This window comes from Musa acuminata, chromosome BXJ1-3, assembly GCF_036884655.1.
Source record: "Musa acuminata AAA Group cultivar baxijiao chromosome BXJ1-3, Cavendish_Baxijiao_AAA, whole genome shotgun sequence".
NCBI lineage: Eukaryota > Viridiplantae > Streptophyta > Magnoliopsida > Zingiberales > Musaceae > Musa > Musa acuminata.
This window is the reverse complement of record NC_088329.1, coordinates 36,499,303-36,523,979: the sequence shown is the minus strand read 5'-3', so window position 1 is coordinate 36,523,979 and position 24,677 is coordinate 36,499,303. Positions and strand designations below refer to the sequence as shown.

The 24,677-nt window shown below is 37.8% G+C and overlaps 2 protein-coding genes across 4 annotated transcripts; both read left to right on the top strand.

The window, feature by feature from the left end:
* The first annotated feature begins 845 nt into the window (after positions 1 to 845).
* On the top strand, positions 846 to 10,885 carry LOC135586794 (uncharacterized). The gene is made up of 7 exons (XM_065132748.1): positions 846 to 1,507; positions 4,980 to 5,079; positions 6,815 to 6,880; positions 8,048 to 8,162; positions 8,433 to 8,515; positions 8,801 to 8,862; positions 10,439 to 10,885. Exons 1-7 carry the CDS (start codon positions 1,329 to 1,331, stop codon positions 10,548 to 10,550), a joined length of 717 nt encoding a protein of 238 aa, XP_064988820.1. The 5' UTR covers positions 846 to 1,328; the 3' UTR covers positions 10,551 to 10,885.
* A 535-nt stretch (positions 10,886 to 11,420) lies between these two features.
* Positions 11,421 to 24,579, top strand: LOC135626904 (G-type lectin S-receptor-like serine/threonine-protein kinase LECRK2). 3 transcript variants are annotated; one of them, XM_065132736.1, is made up of 14 exons: positions 11,421 to 11,888; positions 11,985 to 12,190; positions 12,300 to 12,360; positions 15,243 to 15,291; positions 17,261 to 17,315; positions 17,898 to 17,985; positions 18,610 to 18,728; positions 19,432 to 19,557; positions 19,936 to 20,029; positions 20,120 to 20,274; positions 20,839 to 20,937; positions 21,278 to 21,347; positions 21,467 to 21,738; positions 21,906 to 22,209. In XM_065132736.1, the coding sequence occupies exons 1-11, from the start codon at positions 11,477 to 11,479 to the stop codon at positions 20,896 to 20,898; spliced, it is 1,425 nt and encodes a 474-aa protein (XP_064988808.1). In that variant the 5' UTR covers positions 11,421 to 11,476; the 3' UTR covers positions 20,899 to 20,937; positions 21,278 to 21,347; positions 21,467 to 21,738; positions 21,906 to 22,209. The 3 variants fall into 3 exon arrangements, with proteins under 3 accessions (XP_064988808.1, XP_064988797.1, XP_064988789.1); XM_065132725.1 differs by having other exon boundaries at positions 11,422 to 11,888; positions 21,278 to 21,365; XM_065132717.1 differs by lacking the exons at positions 11,421 to 11,888; positions 11,985 to 12,190; positions 12,300 to 12,360; ... (5 more) ...; positions 19,936 to 20,029; positions 20,120 to 20,274 and having other exon boundaries at positions 20,920 to 20,937; positions 21,278 to 21,370; positions 21,906 to 24,579.
* Positions 24,580 to 24,677: the final 98 nt, after the last annotated feature.

Below are 24,677 nucleotides of genomic sequence, written 5' to 3'. Positions count from 1 at the left end.
GACTCAACTCATCCCTCCTTGCACGGATAAATAAAATTTATCCCTGTCGTCGCGATAAGATGTAGCTAAAATTGATATAACTTATTGCATCAAAAAATTATAAGTGTAAACCTAAAATCAAATCTGATTTATAAGTGTCTCCACATGTCCATGTTTTGCTCAGGATTAATAGAGAGAGAGAGAGAGAGAGAGAGAGAGAGAGAGAGAAGGTCCATCAGGGCATTAGCAGCAATGGCAAACAAAAATAGTGGACCAGCCACCAATCATTTGACTGCTACTCAAACAATATATTCCCCCAATCTCTGTCAATTCTTTTTCTGCTTTCAGCTGCTTTGTTCTACCAACTGGTTTCTCTGTGGACTGGAGAGAGCCATAAGGACATACTGTTCTTCCATGTTGCTGTATAGTCAAGAGACATTCCACACCAATTCCATTGCTGACCACTTTGGCTACTTGTGCTTGACAATGATCTCAAGTCTGTCTCATATATCAATCAGGAGAGTAATTTATCAAATGAGAAGAGAAATATTCTTCTCACTATTATGTAAGTAAAGTATGACTCAAGCATCAGAATGATAATAATATCATGGTGAAGGAACATCCAATCCTTAAAAAGTGTTCTGATAACCTTTGTTGGAGAAAGAAGAATGTTAATTCAATCATATGTCATGAATCATTAATTTTGACAAGTTGCTATTTTTGTTTTTTATTTCGAAACCAGAAGAAAGCGATTTTTGAGCCCATTCTTGCAGATGAATCAACTGCTCAAGCTTAATTTTTTGTTGTCAAACAATCTGTTTTTGTTTTTTTGTTTCAAGCATTGAATAGCTCCCAAAGTCACAAATGGCAGCAGGAGAAAAAGGGGAAGAACAAAGGGAGCCTCCCACTTTCCATTTTTGGACAGTTCCCATAGAACAATAACAAAAGGAGGGGGAAGAGGAAGGAGGGTTAAATAAGGAGGAAGGAAGTGAGGATTCCAATCTTCTTTTGGCCCCCTCAATAATACTATCAAGCCCCCCCAAAGCTTCGTCTTCTCCATACGGTTTCGCTTCCTCTCGACCAATTTGAGGTAGACTTCGCCGCCAAAATCTCAATTTTCCCCTTCAATCATCTTCCTCTCGAGTTCCAAAGCCTCTCTTTCGTCTCCTCTCACCTGGTTTAAGGTAGAACTCGTTGGTGGTGTCGCTTGCTCCTTTTTTCCTTTATGGTCGAATTGGCGGAAACCAGCCCTGGTTTCTAAGAAGATACGGGGGGCCAGAGAGAGAGAGAGAGAGAGAGAGAGAGAGAGAGAGAGAGAGAGAGAGAAGGGTTCGGGAGCTCCCCTTGTTATGGGGGCGGACGCCGATGGAGGTGGCGGCAGCGGCTTCTCTGGCCCGGGGAAACCTAGCAACGGCACAGCGGCTGCCGCGGGGGTTGCAGGGCCGGCGCAGGCGCTGAAGCATAATCCCGGGCTGTCGGTGGATTGGTCGCCGGAAGAGCAGGCCATCTTGGAAGAAGAACTCGACAAGTTAGTATCTTGGTTCTTATTTTGAAGGTTTCTGTACTTTCGGAAATTAAGGAATAAAGACTAAAAAATTCAGCTTCAGATGCTAATTTCTCCGCTTGGAGTGGGATTTTGAACCGTTTAATTCAATCTTATGACTTGCGGTAGAGATTTTGATATTGTCTATTCTTAATTTCTTCCCTTGGAGTGGGATTTCTTTATCATTCAGCCAAGCATGGCCTTCGCCAGCCGAAGAAGGTGTTAAGATGCTAGAGATATTGGATTGATTAGGGTTTACCTTACCGGAGGCATATCAATTTGATTAGTAGTACAATGTTGGCTTTTTAAAGAAACTTTTAGTACAATGTTTAGGATCTCTGTGATCAAATAATCTCCGTTTGTGCACAGCTTCTTTCAACTTTTCCTTTGAAATTTAAGTATTGAAAACTGCCCCTGTTAGGTGATACCAATATAATTGACCGACTAGAGATCCAGATAATCTTCTGGTTTCATTCTTTTGTACAAGTTAAACACTGAGTTAGACTCCTCTTTTCTGGCCACAAGTAAAATTAATGTGTGGAATGAGAGTCTTCTTACATGATCACAAAATTGGTATAATGCATAGTGTAACTCTTCTTCTCAAGTTTCAGCTGTCAATGTTTACTCCCCGTTACATTCTGTTGAAAATTTAAATTTCTGATGTCCAAAACTTCCATATTAATCATAGTTTATCAGGAAAATAAACCATATATTTGCTCTCTGCAGAAGTGAATTCTAACACATATGTGATCCAACTTGCAATTTTCTGTTAAAATCTTGTGGTTTGTTTTCATAATTTAGTCATTTACTGTCCAAACAAATATGCCTTAACTAGCACTCTCATTGGACTTCTTCATGTCCGTAGGTTTTGCATTCATTTCATTCACTTACATAAACTGTTCTTAGATCTTGCATGGATTTGTAGACTCACATTCATGTTCTTGTGGTGTTCTTGTGTTTGGCACATTGCACTTGTTATCATATTGATCTTGTAAGAAGATGTAAACTGCAGAACTGGTTGCTTTTGTACTATATTGATGTGGCTTTGTCCATTTTAAGACTAAAATTAGGTTGTGGTTAGGTACTTAGGTGTGTCTGCAAGCTGAACATGAAAAACGTCTAGGCTTGGTCCAGTTGAGCAAAGATCATCTTAAGTTCTAGTTGAGCTGGGTCATGTTTGTGTAGGATCAAAAGTCTAATCTTTAAGGAGACTTATGATTTTTCTTAGTTTGCAGTAAATAAACCACCATTTACTTTGTCATATGATCATACAAAATGCAAGCCAATGAATGTGCAACTCAGCTGCAAGACTTGCATTTGGAATCATCAACATGTGCCAAACTATCAGGAAGTAAGGCGTTTTATCAGATTCATGTGTTACTCTAATTAGGCCATGCAGTTGACACAAAAACAATGACAATGAGCTAGAGGACCTATCTGCTTGATGTGAAGTGTTCTTGGTATTTTGTTCGGGAACATTGATTTTCAAAATTAGCATGGAGATTGATTCCTCTGTTACCTTGAAGAGCTCGAAATGTGAAGTGTGGCTCAAGGCGTTGCAGTTGCCATTTGTCTTGAAGCATTAATTATGTCATTATCACTATGATAAATTAGAAGAGCACTTGAGATATTGGAAGGATTATCTGGACTGTTGCCTTGCATGAGAGCACATTGGAAGATTTTGACTTCAGAAAGTCATGCCCAGCATCACTTTCCACTGTACCTTTGAGTAAATTGCTTTATTGGAACCGTGTTGCCATTGGTTGGTACTATGGAGTAAAATCAAACATACTAAAGCTACTCTCCTATCTCCTTGTTGGAAATATTTTGCTAATTTCTAGAATGGTTTACCCTTATCTCAATTCATATTAGATCTAAAGTTGTTTTTAAGTTTTGGCAGGCATAGAATCCAATTTTTTTATTGAAGTGGGAATTAGGGTTATGAATGTGCAACAAAATGATAGGAGAAGTTTATCTGAGGAATTTCGGGTTGTCAATTGTAGAGTTTGGCTCCCTTTTTACATCTACACACAACAACTCTCTGTTTCTTCCTTTTTTTTTCACCATAATCTATCAAATTTTTTTATAATTTATTTGAATCAGGTACACAAAAGCACACATTGACATCTTGTTACACACCACCAATAAAATTTGCATCATAAAACTAACTCTTTTCCTTAGTCCCATATGCTTGAGATTAGACGATAAAACGACTTCTTAATTCCGTAATTCACCTCTCCGTCTTTTTATTAACTTGTCTGATAACTTTAAGAATAGGATTTGGGTGGGTCTAAGGCTTGTGGTTCTTGCCATTGTACAGCCCAGGTTCCTGTCCCCACTAACCTCCACAAAGATGGAGATCTCCAAATTCCTACCACCATCACTTTCCTTCTCCAATCAGAATGGCATCTGCCTACTGACAGGTGCTGGCTTCAGCATTGAGAACCCGAAGCCCAAGGAGAGTGCAACAAGGAGAGGTGGCTGCTTTTTCTTCCTTCTCTTCCAGAGTGCCGCAGGAATAAGTTGCTGCTGCTCTTATTCTGTACAGTGCAGCAAGGTTGAGTGTTTCCTTCCTCATTTAGGATGCAGCAAGTTGCATCGAAGGAAGAAACTTTTTGTTTTTTAATCTTATCCTTATTGGTTGTGAAGGTGCAGCAGGATACAGCAATGTTCTTCTTCACTCCTTTGCAGCGGAAGTGCAGAAGGGTGTAGAAGAGACATATAGATCTGATCAAAGCTATTAAAGAGTATTCCACTCAAGGACTTTTAGAATAGTGATATTTCTTTCTTTCCATCATCCATTAGTCCTCTCTGACTTGGATGCCTACTTAAGTCCTAGAAGACCTTAAATAATGTGAAGCAGATGGAAATAGAAGTTTAAGGAAAGACAACTTTTCTAATAGCGCCATATCACATGTAGAAATTTTGAAAATAAGTTTTATGTCTTCACATTACTAGCATGGTCAAAGCCATGGTCCTTAGAAATATAGTATTGATGATATCATGTGTTGTTTTTGTCCTGTATCAATTGTTACACTATAATAATCTGCAGTATGCTATTGCTAACAATTAACCTCAAGTTTGACTGTCACTTCAATCTATTTTGTTTCAAATTTTGCTCTTATGAAATTGAAAATCCAGTTGAAATAAACACATAATGAGGCTGAAATCAGTTGAATCAAATCAGCCAATGTATGCTTATACATACAAGCCCACTAATGCTTTCCAGTACTAGAGTTTGTAAATTAAAGAAGATGATATCTGATATCTGCTTGTTGCACAAAATTTAAAGTTAATTCATTAAGTTTATTAAAAATCCTGTTGTTGTTTGAGTTGCAATATGGTCTATATATGTTCAAGGTGTATCCACTTATCGTTATTATATATATTTATTATCAGATTATCTTATCAGAATAAAGCAAGAAGCTCATGAGTTTTTTATTGGATATGCTTACAGACATGCATCTGAATCAAGTATAATTCGTTATGCAAAAATTGCCATGTCGTTGCCGAATAAGACAGTTCGTGACGTGGCCCTGAGATGCAGATGGATGACTGTAAGTTAATTGTTGGTGGTTGATACTTGATGACTCATATCTGGGCATTCATTCCTTTTAACCAAGTAGTCACACTGGATATGTTTACAGTGGCAGTTCATCCATCATGTCAATATGGTTTACGTTTCTTCATTTTTAATGATATGCCCTATTGGTGTTACATCAAAGGCACTGCTAAAATGTGAAGTTCAACATTTGCCTCTGAATCATCTAACTGACACTTTATAACTTGATTTATATTTCATTTGCTTGTAAAAATTCCTGGGTGAAATAAAGTAAGCAGATAAAATTGACATGCATGTAATGAATCTGGATTATCAGACATGATGTTGATGTTATCAATTTATTCTGATTATGTGCTCAGTAGGAAATCAATTAGCAAGTTCAGGTAAGGATACTGCACATTTGATGGAAGACGATATTATTGGAGGATGCACAAAAATCATGCTAAAATCTTTTGTATACTCATTTATTATTTAGACTGCTTGTGATTGCTTTGAGTGACAAGAAACATGGTTTGAACATTCCAACAGTTTGATGCTTACCGGAAAACGTAGACATAAAATATGCAACAAAGAGATAAAATACACAGAAGCTGAAGTAGAAGAAAATAAACAAGTTTAAGATGGAAACAAATGTATGAGAAGATATAGAGGAAGACTTAAGAAGATTTCAATAGAAACTATAAATAAATATTAAAGTAAGTACACTAAACATATGACATTTTACAGATCTGCATGGTGATAAAAGATCTATGTAGCCGACTCCAAATAGTTGAGGTTTACGTCTTTATTGTTGTTGAAAGATGGAAACAAATACATTTTTGAAGTTAAAGGAAGTGGATTATACACTAGAATATTGATTTTTAGGAAATTAAGATATTGCCACTAGATAGTCTATGATAAGTCATTTAATTGCTTAAATATATGAGAAAAACAAGATTAGTACAGATGTTACGTAGAATTATTCCTATATCACTTACTTTAATATTTGAAAGCTTTGGAAAGGGAAACCTACAAATATGGTGTATGGCTATATAGGTATGTTTACCAGTTTCCACATGCTGGCCGGTGGGTCATAGATTGAGATTTGTTTGACCACATAAATGGACTAAGGATGTGTCTTTAATTTTTTTTCTAGAATCACCTTAATATAGGTCTTGGTTCATGGTTGCAAGATTGCTCTTACATTTAATTAAGGTCTCAAATAATTCTATGTTTGAAGATGCCATATGATAAATAGGTTCATGGTAGGAATTTAGGAAATGTTTATGTTCATTACTTGAGGTGAAGTATGAAAGTCATCTGAAACCTGTGTATATATTTCAATTTTTTATTTATTGAATATCTGCGGATCTATGTTTCTATCTCGTGTGTCATTTTGTACGTTGTGATGTTGTGTTTACTTTTGTATATTAAGCTGCATTGTCTCCAAAAACTTTTAAACAGCAAATCTTATGATGAGTAAGATTAGCCCTAGGTTGTTTTCCTATGGTTTTCACTGTTCTTGAAGAAGTCCAGAACCAGTTTTGCAGTTTTGGAGGATTCAAGCTTTGGTTAAGTTAACAAATTCTTAATCATTGTTGGCTTCTAAAACTTGAGATGCATTATTTTTTCTATGAAAGCAAAACAAGATTCACAAAATGGAACACATATTTGCTTATTTGTTTATTAAATGCTCTACCTGTATAGAAATATTATTTTGAATAAAACTAAAGTTTTTTTTTGTGCCACAGAAAAAGGAGAGTGGCAAGAGAAGAAAAGAAGATCATAACTTGTCAAAGAAAAGCAAAGATAAAAAGGTGCATATTTGCTGATAATTCTGATTTTCCATTTCTTAATAACTGTATATTTGTGTTTTTACACTTTTGGTTGCATTCATTCCTACAGGACATACAAGTTCGAATACATATTGAGTTTAGAAGCTAAATCTTACTGCACATTTCAACCCACCCGTGACTTTGTAACTTCTGCAATAATGTTTGTGTTTTCTGTTGGCAACCATGTGAGCATTTTAGTTATACTAATTACCATACTTGTTCACTCACATCTAACATCCACCTGTTTTACTTGTTCACTCACATCTAACATCACCATACTAATCACCTATATTTGTGTTTTTACACTTTTGGTTGCATTCATTCCTACAGGACATACAAGTATGAATACATATTAATTTAGAAGCTAAATCTTACCACACATATCAACCCACCCATGCCTTTGTAACTTCTGCAATAATGTTTGTATTTTTTGTTGCCAACCAGGTGTGCATTTTAGTTATACTAAACAGTAAACACCATACTTGTTCACTCACATCTAACATCCACCTGTTTTACTTGCTTGTACACCAATAAATTGATCTAAGTATAATGGAAACAATTGCCTCTTTTTTTACCAAAATTTCAGCTATCAAATTATTTACTTAGAAAAGAAGAACACTGAGGATGAAGTGCCAACCTTCTCTGGCATAAGTTCTTGCTGCCCGATGGTTCCTTAATAATTCACTTGAAAAGATCAACTTTCTAAAATGGTAACACACTGACCTAGTTAAATAATGCCCATGAGTATTTTCTGATCTGTGTCAAGACAGAATTACTTGATCCATCACATGCAGAAGAATTTCAATTTTTTGTCACTGTGCATTAGTTGAATATCTGGATAAAATAAAAGATGATATTCTAATATATCCTTGGGTAAATTGAACAGAAATTACATGAAATATAAATATCGGCAATTTCTTTTTAGGACAAAGTTTCAGCTTTTTATATGTCTATGTTTGACAAATTTTATCTTTTTTTTAATTAAAGTTGAAGAGATGCAATACATCTGTGAAGCAATTTGACAAGATGTCAATCTGTCCGAGAGGATTTGACAGGAATAAATAAGTTATCATGGTTCTTTACAACCTCTGGAAACCATATTAGCTAATTCATTCAATCAAATATTTACAAAAGCTTTCTTGTTCACAGGAGAGGGTCACAGATGCTTTAGCAAAACCATCGGCCCATCTAGGATCACTTCCTAATGCTCCTTTATACCCACTGCCCATGCTTCCTATGGATGATGATGGCATTACATATAAAGGTTCAATTTCTTTCCTTTGCTATATGTTATTGGATTTGCATTAATTGCGATGCTACAGGCTTTTCTCTCAACTGCTAAACTCTTTTGTTAGCTTTCGTATTGCACTGAAACTAGCATTTTTCTCTCTTCTGTGCTAATTTAATCTCGAACCTCGTGCTATGGTTCCAAATAATATTTTGTTGGGTTTCCTAGATATATTAACATGGCCTTTGTTCATATTGTGATCTCATACAGGCTAGGTGATAATGTTTGTTTCTTCTGTTATTGTAGTAATTGGTGGTCGAACTGGGCAGCTCCTTGAGAGTAACGCAGATGCCTTCACTAAAATTTCTGCTAATCTTGCTAGCTTAAAGGTACTTACAAGGAGCATATTCATATTTCTCTTGCATTTTATTGAAGCCTGCAGCACTTAACTCATGAATTAATTGATGTTAAAATTGAGTTGCAATTCATCACCTTTTCTAGTATAAAATTATAAATTATAAGTTTTTTCTGAATATATTGAGTTAACAGAATGGATTATTTTCTCGACACGTTCATGGATGTAAATCCAAATAGGTGCTATGAAATTACGATTTATCATTCAGATGACATGACAACGACAGATATTAAAATTGAGTTGTCTTATTCCCTTGCAGGTACAAGACAACATTAGTCTACTTTGCCAAACACGGGACAACATACTTACTATCTTGGCAGAGTAAGTTTAAGTGTTTTTATCTTATTTCTTCTATTTTAATCATCCCCATTATGTGTGAGCTTATCTAAAAAGGGCAGTGCATGAGACTCCTGTCAATGCGGGGTTTGAGGAGAGTCAATGTACATAACCTTGTAAATATTTAAAGTGGCTCGACTCGACGCCTAGTCTCCCAGATTGCTAAGGAACCATTGTTCCAAGGCTCGCCCTCTTGTGTGAGCTTATATATGATGCTAAATTGCTAATAGCTTCTTTCTCTGTGTATAATGTGGCTGTCATATATTGCAATTTTTTCTCTTTTTCTTACATGATACTATCATCATATATGCTGTCAATTATATATTCTCATTAATATCAAACATGATATGTGCTATTCTGAATCTAAAGGTAGTTCTAGCAGACTCACATAATTGTAATTCATTCATTTATTCCCTATTAAATTTGTCATCCTACATGTGGTACCTAAACCTACAGCTAGCTCTAAGTATCATAGTACAATTGTCTAATCATTCTTGATATTCTAGATCAGAGCAAAACCTAGTTGCATCAGTTTGTCCTACATGCACCTTATCCTGGTGGCATAGGATAAAGATTAAGGGATGGTGCAAACATAATGAATCTGCAGTTTGGCACATTTGCTGCAGCAGACATGCGGTGTTTAATTGCATGCAAGAGATAAATAAATGAAAAATAGGGGTTGATGCAGAAACGGAAACAACAATTTGTTTGTGAGGTCTGTGGTTAATGATAAATGAAGCCTAAAAGGTTTCTATTAAATGTTAGGACTGAGTGTTGGATGGTTTTTTCATCTTCTTTTTCAACAGATCTAGCACACTTCTTCACATTGTTAAGATCTGCATTTGAGTCTGAAGAATTGATTGTTGGATAGGTTTCACAGATTAATGTTTGAAGATGAAAGAATTGGTTTGGGTCAATTTGAGCAATTATTTTTCGGTGTGTTCTACTATTGTCAATTTAGGTTGAGTTTTTGACTACATAATAAGGCCCATTATATATAGTTGTTCACAAAAGAAGCCATTTGGACCATAATGAATGATATGAGAGCACCTCTATTGGCCCTCCAAGTTAACTAGTATCAAGATGGGAGTCTTTTCATATGCACAAAGTTTGTGATCTTCCTCAGCTCTGCCTACATTGCAACCATAGAGGAACATTTTTTTTATCTTACATGTTTTGAGTGGGAAAGATTGTCATACATGATTGTCTTACATTGCAAGAGAGTTATTTGTTCATCTATAGCAGTCTGTTTATACTAACTAGTTGTTTACCTACTTGCTGCCTCATTTGTTAACTGTTTTTTGAAAGTTACATTCATCATTATTATCTCCATTATACTCTAAAAAGAATTTTCTTTAAGAAAGTTTCTCCAGATTTTCATATAATTACATCATCTGATGCATTCGTTATTTCTTTTTGGACTTTCCATAATTTCTTTTGCCATAAGTCTTTTAGTTTTCAGAAAGAACTTATCGACTACTTCATTCTTGTGTTTGAGCACAAGGAATACCATCATATGCTTGATCCAGAAATTTTAAACCTCAGAAAACTTGTATTGCAGTTTGAACGATATGCCTGAAATAATGAAGCAGATGCCACCACTTCCCGTCAAGATGAACGAAGAATTAGCTGACTCCATTCTCCCCAGGACGACCGTGCCTATGCAGTCGTGAAATGTGGATCTTCTTTCAACCTGCATATCGATGTTGGAAGCCAGAAGATAAAAAGACACCACCCTTATCTGGTTTATGCTCAAAGTCTTTGTAGTAAAATATTAGAGTAGATGCTTTGTTAGTGTTTCCGGGTGACCTGTTCTTTTGTTCTTTAAGCAAATGATCTTAATAAATGTTCTCTAAGTAAATCCTGTGCAGTATCTAGGATTATGTAAATGGTAGCTTACAGCCTTGTTGCATCCTTGTATAACCTTCTGTTGGTTGTCCAGTGGACATCCAATTGTAATAAATGTTCTATATTAACTCTCATGCAGTGTTAGATTCTAACCACACCAGTTGGGTGTTTGTGAGAGAAATTGTTCCTTGAGGATTTTCTTGCATTTAGTGAAAATATAACTTCATTAATATTCCATTGGATTCACATGAAGTTAATAAATGAAGCTTGACTGTTTTGGATATCAGAAACAAACTTGTTGATTCCAATGAGGATTGCAAACATGTTAGAGGGTAGATGGTATGTTATCTTAAATCATGCATGCACATCTAAACATCCAATGATATGCTACAATATCTACCCACTAACAAATAATTGATTTATAAATTGCATGTAATGTGATTATTTATGTTTTAAGAGCTGAATTGATAGTATTATATCTAAGAGTTTGATGTTATAACTTGCAACATATCCTTCAAATATTGAGTTCATTTTTTTTTCTTCCAAAAATAGTTAATGTACACTAAAATGCTAATACCATATGTAGAAGCTATTATGTTGATGCTATCAGTGTCTATTATGTTGATTAGAATACCAACACCTAGCGATATAGATCTGATGGATTCGTCACGAATCTTGATGCTATCAGTGTCTATTGTGTTGATTAGTGCAGTTTGGGTGAGAGTTCGAAATACTCTTTTCTTTACCTGCCATGTTATGGGTGGAAAAGCGGGGCCCTCTGCGGGACATACTGCTTATTGTATTCTCACACCTTTTCCTCTTCCATATTAACATCGCGTGCGCTTTGCACGTGCTTACGACGCGGCCGATTGGGACGGTGACGCACCGCGAACGAAGTCGCCGGCGGCCGCGGCGGAAGAGCGTGGGCATGGAGGGAGGAGGCACAGTCGTGGCTTCTCCGGGGACCACTGGTTCGCCGCCGTCTCCAGGTGTCCCCCCCGTCGGCCTCTCCGACGACCACATGGAGGAGCTGCTCCGCTTCACCCTCTCCCTCGCTGCTTCCCCCACCGCGGACGACCCCCATCTCGCCCTCTCCGTCTCCCCCGACTACTGCTCCCGCCTCCTCCAGCCAGAACCCTCCCCTCTTAGTCCCCTTCCCCTCGGTACCTACGTTTCTTTCCCCCCCTTTCTTGAGATCCATCACTCGATGTGATGTCACCTTTCATTAATCCCTATCCCTTTGTTGCAACATTTCTAAGATGGTAGCGAGAATACTAGTGGAGGAGCGCCGCCATATCCTTTGTACAAGCACTTGGCACGAGCGATACGACGATGCATCCACTCTCGAAGTTTCTCGAGATCGGCGGGCAGCGTCGTGGCTTCGATTCCAGTAGACGAGTCAGTGAAGACTAAAGAGAGTGATTGGGATGCTCTAATCTTGGATAAGGGATCAGAATTGCTATCTGTAAGCCATGCTATTGCAATGTCTTCATTTCGTTTCTGTTTGCTGTTATTGCTTGTATTGTCCTTCAATTGGTTGTATCCTTTTGTCTTTTGACCTTTGTTTCTTTCAGATGTTTAATGCCGTGGATTTTGAACTCCATGTTCAAGAACCTTTCTTCTCACAATTGAGAGGTAGCTGTTTCCTTTTTGTCCCCCTCCCCCTTTACATACATGCATTTGATCAAAGTTGGATGTATTTGTTGTAAGCCTTTCTATTTATGCAAAAAGAGACATCATAATGCATAATATAAATCCCATGATCCTTAGAACTTGATGATTTCACAAAATATTCTTTAATCGAAAACATGCCTTCGATTTTTTACCCATTCAAATAGATACCTGTCTTTTCTCCCTTCTCCCTTTCTTTGACGTACGAAGAACCACATTCTATTTATAGAATCATCAGTATGTCTAATTCTGAATAGAGACATATCCCACCTACCCAATATGACAATTCAAGGAAGGATTATCTTCCTCATTGACAAACAGGATTTAAACAAATTTATTAAATTATTATTGAATATCACATGAGACTTAACTGTCGTTTGGGCCACATTAAGTCTAGCATTTGTAAGTGATTGTGATAATTGATAAGCCTGATCAAAATGCTACTTCTTTAAGCAGATTTTCTATACTTGCATGCAATCTTAACACATTTGTTCTTTGATGTTTGTTTTTCTCTTGGGTTATTGACAGTATAATCATATTATTGAGCGTAAGGTGTTTTACTGGTAAGCTATGGGATTATTTCCTTACCAATTGACACTGGGGTTTTTGCAATGGATTCTTGTCTATACCAGTTATGATATGGCAGAACCAATGTGGTTTTTGCAATGTCCTTTTTTCTATACTGATTACTATCTGGAAGAGCATCAGCTTCATTATGCCAACCTTCCATAATATAGCATGGAATAGATTCAGTCAATCACAAATCATTTTCCATCCATAAATTTTTACACAAAATGCTAGTGAAAGTTCAATTAATTGTTTAACATTCCTCACTAAGTTATATATCTTTGATGTCAAATAAAACATGCTTTAAACGGTAATCATCAAAAACAGAGATGTGAAGATAAAAAAGTATCAATAATTTTAGAGCTGAATTGGACAGAAAAAAAGATTTTTGGTGAAAGCAGGGTTTGCCTTTTTGGGTATCAGACCCGTTTCGGCAAACTACTGGAACGGTACATACTGGTCTGTACCAGTGTACAGACACATGGTATGTCGGTGCATATTGGTGGCTTGACGACAAAGGAAAAGAAAGAGAAATGGAGGGGGCGGTAGATGAACAGAGGAAGGAATTGGGAAGAAGAGGAAGAAGTGGAGGAAGAAGAAGAAGGAAGAAGAAGAAAAAAGAGGAGGAAGAGAGCAACGGTAGTGTACCTGGGAAGCAGCGACAGTGAGGTGGCACCATCTTACGCAATGGCAAAGCGACAACAACAGCAGTGGGGAAGCGGCGATGGTGAGGCGACATCATCTTACGCGATGACAAAGCAGCAATGGTAGCAGAGGCAAAGCAATGACAGCGAGGTGGTGGCACCTTACACGACGGCGAAGTAGCAGCGGCAGTAGCGGAAAAGCGGTGATGGCGAGGTGGCGGTACCTTACGCGAGAAGAGGACTCGCATTCATGAGCCCTAATCTTTTTTTTTTCTTTTTTATGCTGATTTGGACATGGGTCCCATCATTTCATTGAATATTTTATTAATTTAACTTGACCATTCAGTATAGGGTGGTCTGCATATCGGTCTACTGTTGGACCAATATGTACCGCTCGTATCGGTTGGTATACCGTGACATGGCAAACCTTGGATGAAAGTACTATATGGTTTTTGAATTCTAGGCAAACATTTCAGAACTGGTTAACAGATAAAGAAGATTTGAGTTCCCATCGGTCATGTGCTTAAGCTCCTTATATTTTTTTGGATGAGATGTACATGGCAATCTGTTGTTAACCTAATTCTAACATATAGCCATATAGGTAACACCAGTTTATACTCTTTAATGAACAAACTTCTCATCTTTGTAAAAGTGTCTCAAAGAGATATGTTTAGAAACTTCCATGGTTTCTGTAGTTTATTCATTATTTTTTCTGCACTGTGAAATCTAATTCCAATATGGTTTTTGTTGTGGCTTCACTAGTCCAACCGTGCCATGATTACACTCAAATAATGGTAAGACTGGTAATCTTTTGTTTGTGCATTGTGCTGAGTTGGAAAACAACATTTATGAAAACTTAGTGGTGCAGAGATTACTTGTTCAGATAAATCTCTGAGATTATTAAAAACACATAGAATAAGAAATATTTGCACTTTTGAACAATTTGGAATAGTTCCTACTGAGATGTCTGAAGGAGACCAATGAAATGCACCAAATGAATGTGGTGAATCAATTAGGGTTAGTGGGGTGATAAGAGGTAAAAGAATTTTGTGAAACATCAGAAAGAGATGTGATGACACTGAGTTTGACTAGTAAAAATAGCATTAGCAGAACTCAGTGGCGGAAAAAGATCCATGTAGCATACCATAACTAATTGGGGCCTTCTGATTTGTTATTGCTGTTGTTGTGATAACACTGATTGGTCACAGTTTATTTTCATATTTTATCTTCATGTTTTACTTTATAAAGGAAAAACATCACTTCAGGTGCAACTATGCATAGGAGATACTATTCTGTTGGATCTAATTTACCATGATAACTGCTACTGCACTATTCGTCCTTTGACTATATTTTAGACTTGCACATATTTACATCCTGAATTGCTGAAATATCCTATTAACTTATTGTATTAGCAACTTTTTTTTTTCTTTATCACTGTGCTGTTCTTGTCCACCTACTACATTTTAGACTTACATATTTTTATGTTCTGCATTACCAAAATTTTCTGTTAGGTTATTGTATTAGCAGCTTCCATTTTGCTTTTCGTTGCAGGGAGTTATTATGGTATTTTGATTACTTTCTTCCAACTAAAATTAATTTATCTAACCATGTAGACTAACCAGAATAAATCTGCAGCTTGCTTGAAAACAGTTGAAGGCAGATGTGCTGTTGGTAATTACAATCGGTAAGATTATAAAATGCATTCATCTTTGAATTGATTTACCTAATCTTGATACTTTTAACTATGATCTGAATGTCTACTGGTCCTCCTCTTTTTTTCATCATATATTTTATCCATAAAGATCCTGTACCTTCATTTATAGTTATAAACATTTTATTAAGATATGGGAGGGGCAATTTTAGGTTCAGAGCATTGGTAGGCAGAGGTGAAACTTAAGTTTAAAAAAGCTTGGTGGTCGCTTTTGTACAAGAAAGGGGATGGACATTGTGTAGAATAAATATCATAGAATATCATTATTAAGTGTCAGTTTTATCTAAAAGTAAAGATTACTGTAAATCAATGTGGTGATGATTGTTGTTAGTTTTGGATTTTAATTCTTTATTGATATGTAATTTTTTTATGTAGTTATATTTTATTGCAAAATGGGACCAAATTTCTCTGTTATATACTGCATCTTTAGTTCTGTTGACATATATCCAACAAATATATAGCAAGAAATAGGAGCGTTAATGAGCTGAACGAGCTCAGTTAACTGTTAACTGACTCTCTAATCTGTAAGCCACATGCTCAGGTTTAGCCCAAGGAGCTGACTAGAAGCTTTAAGCAAAAAATTGCTTTGGTTTGTAACACCCATTGAAGCAAACTATGGTTGTTTTTTTTCATTAAAAATTATTAATTGAACTTTAGGGCATTTAAAATAAATAATTAATTATGTTAACTATGGCAATATCAAGTGTAAAATTTATGCTGAAATATTTTAGTAAGAGAAATGAATCAAGTTTAGAAAGAAACTAAACTAAGACCTTCGTATCAGGGTATTCGCCACTTTGAGAAGGAGAACAAGTCCCCGAGACAGAAGTATTAGGATTAACTAACTACATTACTTCTATTAAGTAATAACAAAGATAACAAAAGTCTCCAGTATGACTTAAAGTCTTTCAAGTACCTATACTTGTTGGAGCTATGAGTTATAAGGTAATCATTCACTGGACAAAGGCATATAGAGGATTTTCAAACTCTCAAAATATGATTCATAATAGGTAAATAACTTTCCTAACTTACATTTTAGCCATATTAGGCTCTCAAACATGAAAGTAAGGATTAATTTCGGTTCAATACTGGCTCCGGTTGTTTACTAAACCTGTATGCCTACCAATATATTCAGCAATATACTGATCCATACCATCTGATATCATCCAAAAAATAATGAAAATATAATACCGACTAGTACTGAACTATATGGCCCGATATCACTCCTTGGTCAGTAAATACCAGTCAGTATGCAGCATACCATCAGATATTTGAATCCGTGCACAAAACAAACCTAAAAATGAAGGTTTCTAAAAATTAAAGCCAAAATTTATTCAATAATCATAGAAAAGAAAATTATTAGTTTAACTTTTTCTAACTAAGAAATTAACTAGAAATTTATCTAAAATTAGCCCTTTGCTGTCTTCCTTGAAATAGAATATGACCCTCTTAGGGTGTTCTGCAATTCGAGTTGGAGAATAAGCCTCCCAAAAGTGTAGGGAGAAGAAAGGAGATTATCTTGCAACTCTACTACAATAAGAACAAAGATAAAATTTTGAGCTGACCAAATTTCAGTTTCTGTTAGAGAAAAAATGTAGAAGTTCCAATGCTTCTTTAGTCAAATCTACTTTGATTGCATATTAGGAATAGCCTCATTGGTTCAATGTATTCCTTGAGTGGATTTCTCCATACTTGTGCAGATCATTTTGCATAACAGCCAGAGTGGTTGGAATTTAATATGTTGCATTTTATCTTAGTGACTTCTCACTATAAATCTTTTTAATAAACTTGCATGTGACATAATTAACCTCATCCTAATATTATAAGAAGCCATAAAGTCTTTTCTATTCTCATAACTGAGATAGATACCCAACTATCTCATCAAATCTTCCAAAATTATTCTCTTTCTTATACTTGGATCATTCCGGTGTGTTTTGGCCAGAATGGTACCGGGTTCTTTGATTCTCTTCAACAAATGCCTCTTGCTTGAAGTTCAGGTAATATTGTTAATTCTGTTTCACATAACTATCAGATACTTGTTCTACTGTGTGACTTGTACTTATTTTATGAAGTGCACTTTGCTGATCATTGTTGAGACTTACGAAAAACTTTAGTCTGGGTGTTGCTTTAATTAAAGATTGTTCCCCTTTGGTAACCCTAGTTGTTCTTTTATGCAGAAAAACCAATTTCCTGATGCTTAGTGCATGGCACGAGTAGCATTAATTCTGGTCCATCAGTTTGTTTGTTAACTATTCTGGGATGTCGTTTGAACTGATAATTCTGCAACTACACAAGAACAATGTTGCTTTTTTATTTTTTTCTATTTGATTCTATTTTTGTCCACTTGCTACATTATCGTTGATACTCTACTAAGTGAACTTCTTTCTACATATCAAGTCTTGGGTTTAACATATCTGCATACAATTCTTAGTGCTGTATAATGGTGCATTATATAAGCAGATAAACATGGTTGCCATTTTGAAAGTCTATTAATAACTCCATTTCGGAAATGTAAAGGATAAAAAGAGAATATTTATTACTTTTATTTTGATTTAAAGACTCATGGGGTCATTTTGCAGCATGTTAATCGCTATAGTTCGTTCTCTGATATGCTGCAAGCAGAGACACTTGCTAAAGTCCTTCCTGGAGTTGCAACAATTGATGATGGTAATAATTTCATCTTTTCTAATAGTTTAAATTGAGTGATGATCTCTTTTGATGTGATCATGTATGAAGGTGTGCTCAATATCATAAATGCACCTCATAGTCGATCTTTTCTTCTAGTTAAAGCCAGGTTGACGTATTCTTACATTTTGCTGTGATTTCATTGTTATAGGGTCCTTAAGTTGCTGGTATCTTCTAGATACTTAAAGCTATATGTGATTTCAAATCACGCCCATATTTTCAATCTACATGAACCAAGGATTCACTTGCATTGTCAAAGTTTTTATTTGTAATTACTATTAAATTATATGATATATAACAAATTTAAGTTGTGGACACCTGGGGAGTAAAAATCTTATACCAGGTTACAGCATCTGCTTTGGAAACTCTTCTTAATCATGCTCATGGAACTGCTTTTCTAGACTTTTCCATTAAAACCCTTTTAATGGTTAGGCTTTTGGAATCAGCTTGTTTCCTCTTCAAGTAAATATGATGTACACAAGCTTGAGTAGGTTGTTGCAGAGATTCTATAAATACAGTGCTGAATGTTAACTTTTAAACTATTTTCATTTTTAACAGTAGATGAATATAATAATTTTACCTAAAAATGGACTGTCTTGTTTTCAGGAGTTCAAATATATCGCAAGTTTTATACAGAAGAGAAGGAAATGTCTAATGGTGTCTTGGCTATCTCTGTTTCAAAACCAACTACCCAACCATATGATTCCTTAGCCAAGCTTCTTTCTGTGAGTGATGATTTTCAATTCCAATTTGATTTATTAATCAAATAAAATTTTATTGTAATTGATTCTGATAGTAGGGATAGAAACTAGAAAACCAACATGCACCTATACTTAGCTATATTTAGTTTTGTCAGGGTAGGGCATTTTGATGGAATTATGATAGTATTTTATTGTACTAAAGCTGATCCAGAGCTGAATCTATATATTTGTGAAAGGTGTTTCTTTTAATTAACATGATGCCCCAGATATATAGAAAAGATAACAATGGCTTATAATGTAGGAAGAATGATGAAATCATCATTTTAAGTCTAATGTTACTAACAAAAGTTTGATGTTCAACAGAAATGACATAATACAACAATCTAGAATCGTGTATTTATCTTGTCCATCATTAAAAAACTTACATTTGAGAAAAACAAAGTCCTTATTATCCCAAATGTTTTGAAAATATCTAAATTTTTAGTTAATTATTGATTGCTTTGGTATTTCATGGTAGTAACTGTCACATCTGAGAAGATACATTTGACAAATAGCTGATGAATTTTGATTCCAACACACACTCATTATGAGTACAATGAACATTTTTCATGTATCCATGTTTCATAAAGTTACAAGAATAATCATGAATGTTTTTATATTAGAGCCTTCTTTATGAGCCTTGAGTCACTCAATTTGACCTCATGTTGCATTTTCATATCTAAGTCAGGGACTGAGTTATGATGGCATTGCTGGCCTTCTTGGTATGGCACACACTGTGGGAACAGTTCCAGATGCATTACCTCCTCCACGATCATTGTTGATATCATCATCTATGCAACCTACTAGGCCAACTGTGAGTTATTTGTCACTTTCCCTAGTAGAGGAAATCATTTTCTAATTTATTCCTTCAGCTGCATTGTTATTAATGTTGTTAGCAATCAATTCTTCACATTTCTGGCCTTGAAATGTCTTGCAAAATTTCCATTCCTGTGAAAATCCTGCCTGAATTTTTAGTCAACCATTGGATGATGGTCTTTAGAACTTGAAGACAAAGAGTATGTTTATTAAAGTAGATAATGAGTCAGATATATTCTTGTTGGTGACTGCTCTGCAACTAGATATTATCATGCATCGCTCTTCTCTGATCCTCATAAACGCTTCCATTTCCACAATAAGATGCACCTGTAGAAGCATAGTCATTTGACTATCTTGACATCGTATTTTGCTGGAGGTCGAAGGTTGTTCATTAACTGATGCTGCAAGGGCATTGTCTAAGCATGTTAACAGGAGCAGCAGTGGGTGGTGGGGTGTTCTCTCTGGAAGTGGTATGTATGTCCTCCTTGGTGCTCCATTTTGGCCCATAAAATTTTTCTTATCAATTGCCATGACTATTTGCTGATTCCTTTCTTCTTCAGAATCTAATAAGAACAGGCTGGCTCTGGAAGCGGTCAACCTTTTGTTGAACAATTGCTGTTGGATGAATGTTCACTTAATTCAACCACATGGGCCTGTCTTCGAGATTAGAGTTCCTGAAGGCTTTGGTGCCCGCTGGTCTAAAGATGGTTTAAAGGTAGTTCACTTGAGTTGTGTTCAATATCATTATTCATGTCTTCAATATCATTATTCATGTCTGTTACATGAGTTGTGTTCCTATACCAAATAACTAATATGACATATTGCAATACACGGAGAAACAATTTGAGGAGAGAGAATTCAAGAACTTGACTAGAATAATTTTAAATAAAATTAAGAAAAGAGACAATGTTAGACTTCACTTTTTATCATGATATTGAAGTTAAGTTGTTCTTAGATTCTTCTTTGGTAGATTATTCCAGTTATGCTCTTTTCGTTGATCTATAGCAACAAACATATCTTAATTAATGAAATTTCACTATGTTCATTGAATAGTTAATCACTGCAGTATGAGGCACATATGAAGCATATGATATATAAAGGACCAGATTCTGGCCTCCTCTTTTTCAGTAATACTAAGAGGACATGTAATACACACATATATAAAACGTGTGTATCAAATTTTCTGTCAGTTTGGTCTCTATATCATGTTAATCTTGTAGGAATCTCCAAAACGATCGATTCTAACCAGCTGCCATTTCTTTTTTCTCCGTTGTTTCAGTTCATTGGATTCTTGGAACCTTACACTGAAGAAGGCTTCTCGAAAGGGTGGAAGCATTAGACCTGTTCTATTTGTAAATGCTTTTATCAATCATTAGTGGTAGGTTTGAACATTCCATTAAGCAACCCTATGTCATTAAGATTTATGTGTAGGATTTATTGTGTGATATGATTAACTATTTTGACATGTCACGACGGATAAACTACTTTGTTTTCTTTCTCGTTTTTGAATAAAAAATGTTACCTTTTTTTTAATATCTAAAGCTTAAAACTGCATGCATAATGTATTCAGAGTATGTTGCAGTAATGAGGCCAGATCAAGATTTATCGAATGATACTTCTGTTAACAGCAGATGTAAAGAAGCTTGAGAAGATCTCTGAGGTTCTCAACTTGCCTATTAATGTTCTCTTCTGTTTGAAATTTTCTTCTTCTTCTCTAGGACATTGCCTTGGATTATGTCATCCTCAAGTTGACAACATCAAGATTAGAGAGGTTCACGGCATCGGCAGGTGAAAGATGTCAACAAGGTCTTGTGAGAACCAGTCTTGTATCCCTTTGTTGCACCTCATGGAAGTCATAGATCTTAAAACTTGCTGACGATTGCATTCACCATTGCTATTGATCGCAGATATTTCTTGGAGGAAGAAGACATGCAATTCCATGAGTGTCAAGTTTGAGGTGTTGAAAGTTGCTGGTCTCTCAGGCAAGTTATCTTACTGGTAGCAGTTCATTTTCATCCATCATTTTTTGTTACCAACAATGGTGGTATTGGGTAACAAGCACCTCTTCCATGTCATTGCCGTGCTTGATCCGGCGTCTGAGAGTTTACATGATGCAACACCAGTTTAACTTCTCTCTGACAGATCAATGATTCGAGAACTGCAAAGAAGAAGACTACAGGTTAGATATGGGTTCAGAATTGTAGATGACACATCTGTATCTGTATCACCAATTTCCAAAGAATATATTGTAGCCTTTGTATGTATGTGTATGCTATTGCTTCAGCTTCACTAAGTCATGCATGCAAGTCAAGTTGAATTATTTTAACATCCTATTGATTCGTGCAGTGACATGTGTCGATTGTTGCGCCCCATCCCACATACATCCAAAGTGCACGGAGCTGATACACTAAGCAACATGGCCAAAGGACATTGCAGGAAGCAAAATTTTATTGTCCCCCATATATCCAATCCATCAGCATTTCCTGTAATGCGCCTTGTTCGTCATGTTCCACAGTTGGTGGCGGCTGCTTCCATCCATGGTTCCCTTCTTCCTCCCAGTGCTACCATTTATGATCTTGGTCTCTCCTCCTGCTACTGTGAGTGCTCAGCCAAAACAGACCAACGTCAGTTTGGGGTCCTCCGTCGCCGCCTCCGATGGTGCTTCCTGGCCCTCCCCCTCCGGCCGCTTTGCTTTCGGGTTTTACCCCAAAGCACAAGGGTTGGCCGTCGGAGTCTGGCTCACCACCACACCTAACAGGACCGTGGTGTGGACAGCTAACCGGGACGATCCCCCCATCACGGACGGCTACCTCAGATTGACCTTCGATGGTCGGCTTCTCTGGAGTGCTCCCGGTGGGGTGGAGAAGGCCGTGTTACAAGGTTCCGAGCCGGCCGCCCTGGCGGCCATGATCGACACTGGGAACTTCGTCCTGTACAATTCCAATGGAGCGATCATTTGGTCTACTTTTGGTTCTCCCACAGACACGCTTCTACCAGGGCAGAGCCTGTTCCCGGATGGTCAGCTCTTCTCCAGCTTATCTGAAGCTGACAGGTCCACCGGGAAGTACCGGCTGCACAACCAAAACGATGCCAATCTCGTGTTGTACCCTGTCGACACATCCGACACCGCCGACGATGCCTACTGGGACACAGGCACCTTCCAGATTGGCTTCCTGCTCACGCTCAATCTTGACAGCACTGGTTTACTGTACTTGTCCGGCGACAACGGTAGCTATTCCAAAAACATTAGCCTGCCCAAGGCATCTTCTGGTTCGCCGAGTGGAACTCAGGTCTACTACCGGGCGATCGTCGATGTAGATGGAATTCTCCGGCTTTACTCTCACAGCTTCTCCAACAATGGCAGCTCGACGACAAGAGTCGAATGGGCAGCACTGCAGGATCGGTGTTCGGTGAGAGGTGTGTGCCCACTCAACAGCTTCTGCAGCCCGAACGCCGATGAAGAGCCTGTTTGCGTCTGTCCCCCTGGTTTCGACTTCGTCGATCCAACCCAAATCGCACTCGGTTGCGCCCGGAATTCATCAGGAGGAGATTGCAGCACGAAAAGCTCCGATGTTGGGGACGAAGGCTTGACCATAGTAACAGTGAAGAACACGACGTGGGTCAACAAGGCTTACTCCATTCTGCCGCCCACGACGAGCATGGATGCGTGCAGGGCCGCATGCTTGAACGACTGCTTCTGCGAGGCGGCGTTGTTCGTAGAGGATAAATGCTATAAACAGATGCTTCCTTTGAGATATGGGAGGACCGGCAGCAACGACACGCTGCTCCTCAAGGTCGCAGCTGCAAGGAAGCAAGCAGTGGTTCACGAAAGGGTGAGTAAACTGCGTGTTGACGTCTTGGTCGTGGGTGTAGTTCTTGCTGGCCTCTCAGTCATCGTCTTCGCCATATCTGGATATTTCTTCCTCGAACGTAAAAGGGCTGCAAGATACATGAGGACGCCAGAGTCTGATAACTCTGGTTCTGATGATTACAGCACGCTGAAATCGTATTCTTACGGAGAGCTGGAGAGAGCCACAGAGAACTTCAGGGAAGAGCTGGGCAGGGGAGCCTTTGGAACGGTGTTCAAGGGAACGGTTTCCGATGGAGCAAGGGTGATTGCTGTGAAGAGACTGGAGAAGATGGTCGAGGAAGGAGAGAGGGAGTTCCAGAGAGAGGTGAGAGCCATTGGCAGAACACATCACAAGAACCTGGTGCGATTGCTCGGCTTCTGCAACCAAGGCTCGAGTCGACTGCTGGTGTACGAGTACATGAGCAACGGCTCGCTTGCGGATCTCCTCTTCAAGGCTGAAACCTGGCCGACATGGCGAGAAAGATGCAGGATCGCGTTGGACGTGGCCAGGGGACTGCACTATCTGCACGAGGAGCTGGAGAACCACATCATCCACTGCGACATCAAGCCTCAGAACATCCTCATGGACGCCACCGGGACCGCAAAGATCGCCGACTTCGGGCTGGCCAAGCTGCTGATGCCCGACCAAACAAGAACCTACACGGGCATCAGAGGAACCAGGGGGTACCTCGCGCCGGAATGGCACAAGAACGCGCCGATAACAGTGAAGGCTGACGTCTACAGCTACGGAGTTGTGCTCTTGGAGATCATATGCTGCAGGAGGAACATGGAACTGGAGGAGGCCGGCCATGGCGAAACCCTCCTTGAACTTGCGTATGAATGCTTGGTGGATGATGAGTTCGGAAGGTTGAAGAAGGACGAAGCCATGGATGAGGCGGAGCTGGCGAGGATGGTCAGAGCTGGGCTTTGGTGCGTTCAGGAACAGCCCGTCTTCCGGCCTTCGATGAAGAACGTGATCATGATGATCGAAGGGCATATGGAAGCGCCTCTTCCTCCACCGCCGGCCTCCTTTTCATCTTAATAGCGTGCCGGGATACACTGTACGTTACAACTTAATACACGAGTCAAATTGGAAATATAAACACGATAATTAGCAGTGTAATTATACTTGTCATTAGCCACGTTGCGGAGAACTCGACGAGTTTATAGCTGGCCTCAACAACCGTTACATCGCGTCGTAACGGTTTCTTGTTTCCGATATAGCGTTATGATGGGTCTATAAAACCCCTGTGAGCGCCCACGTTTAT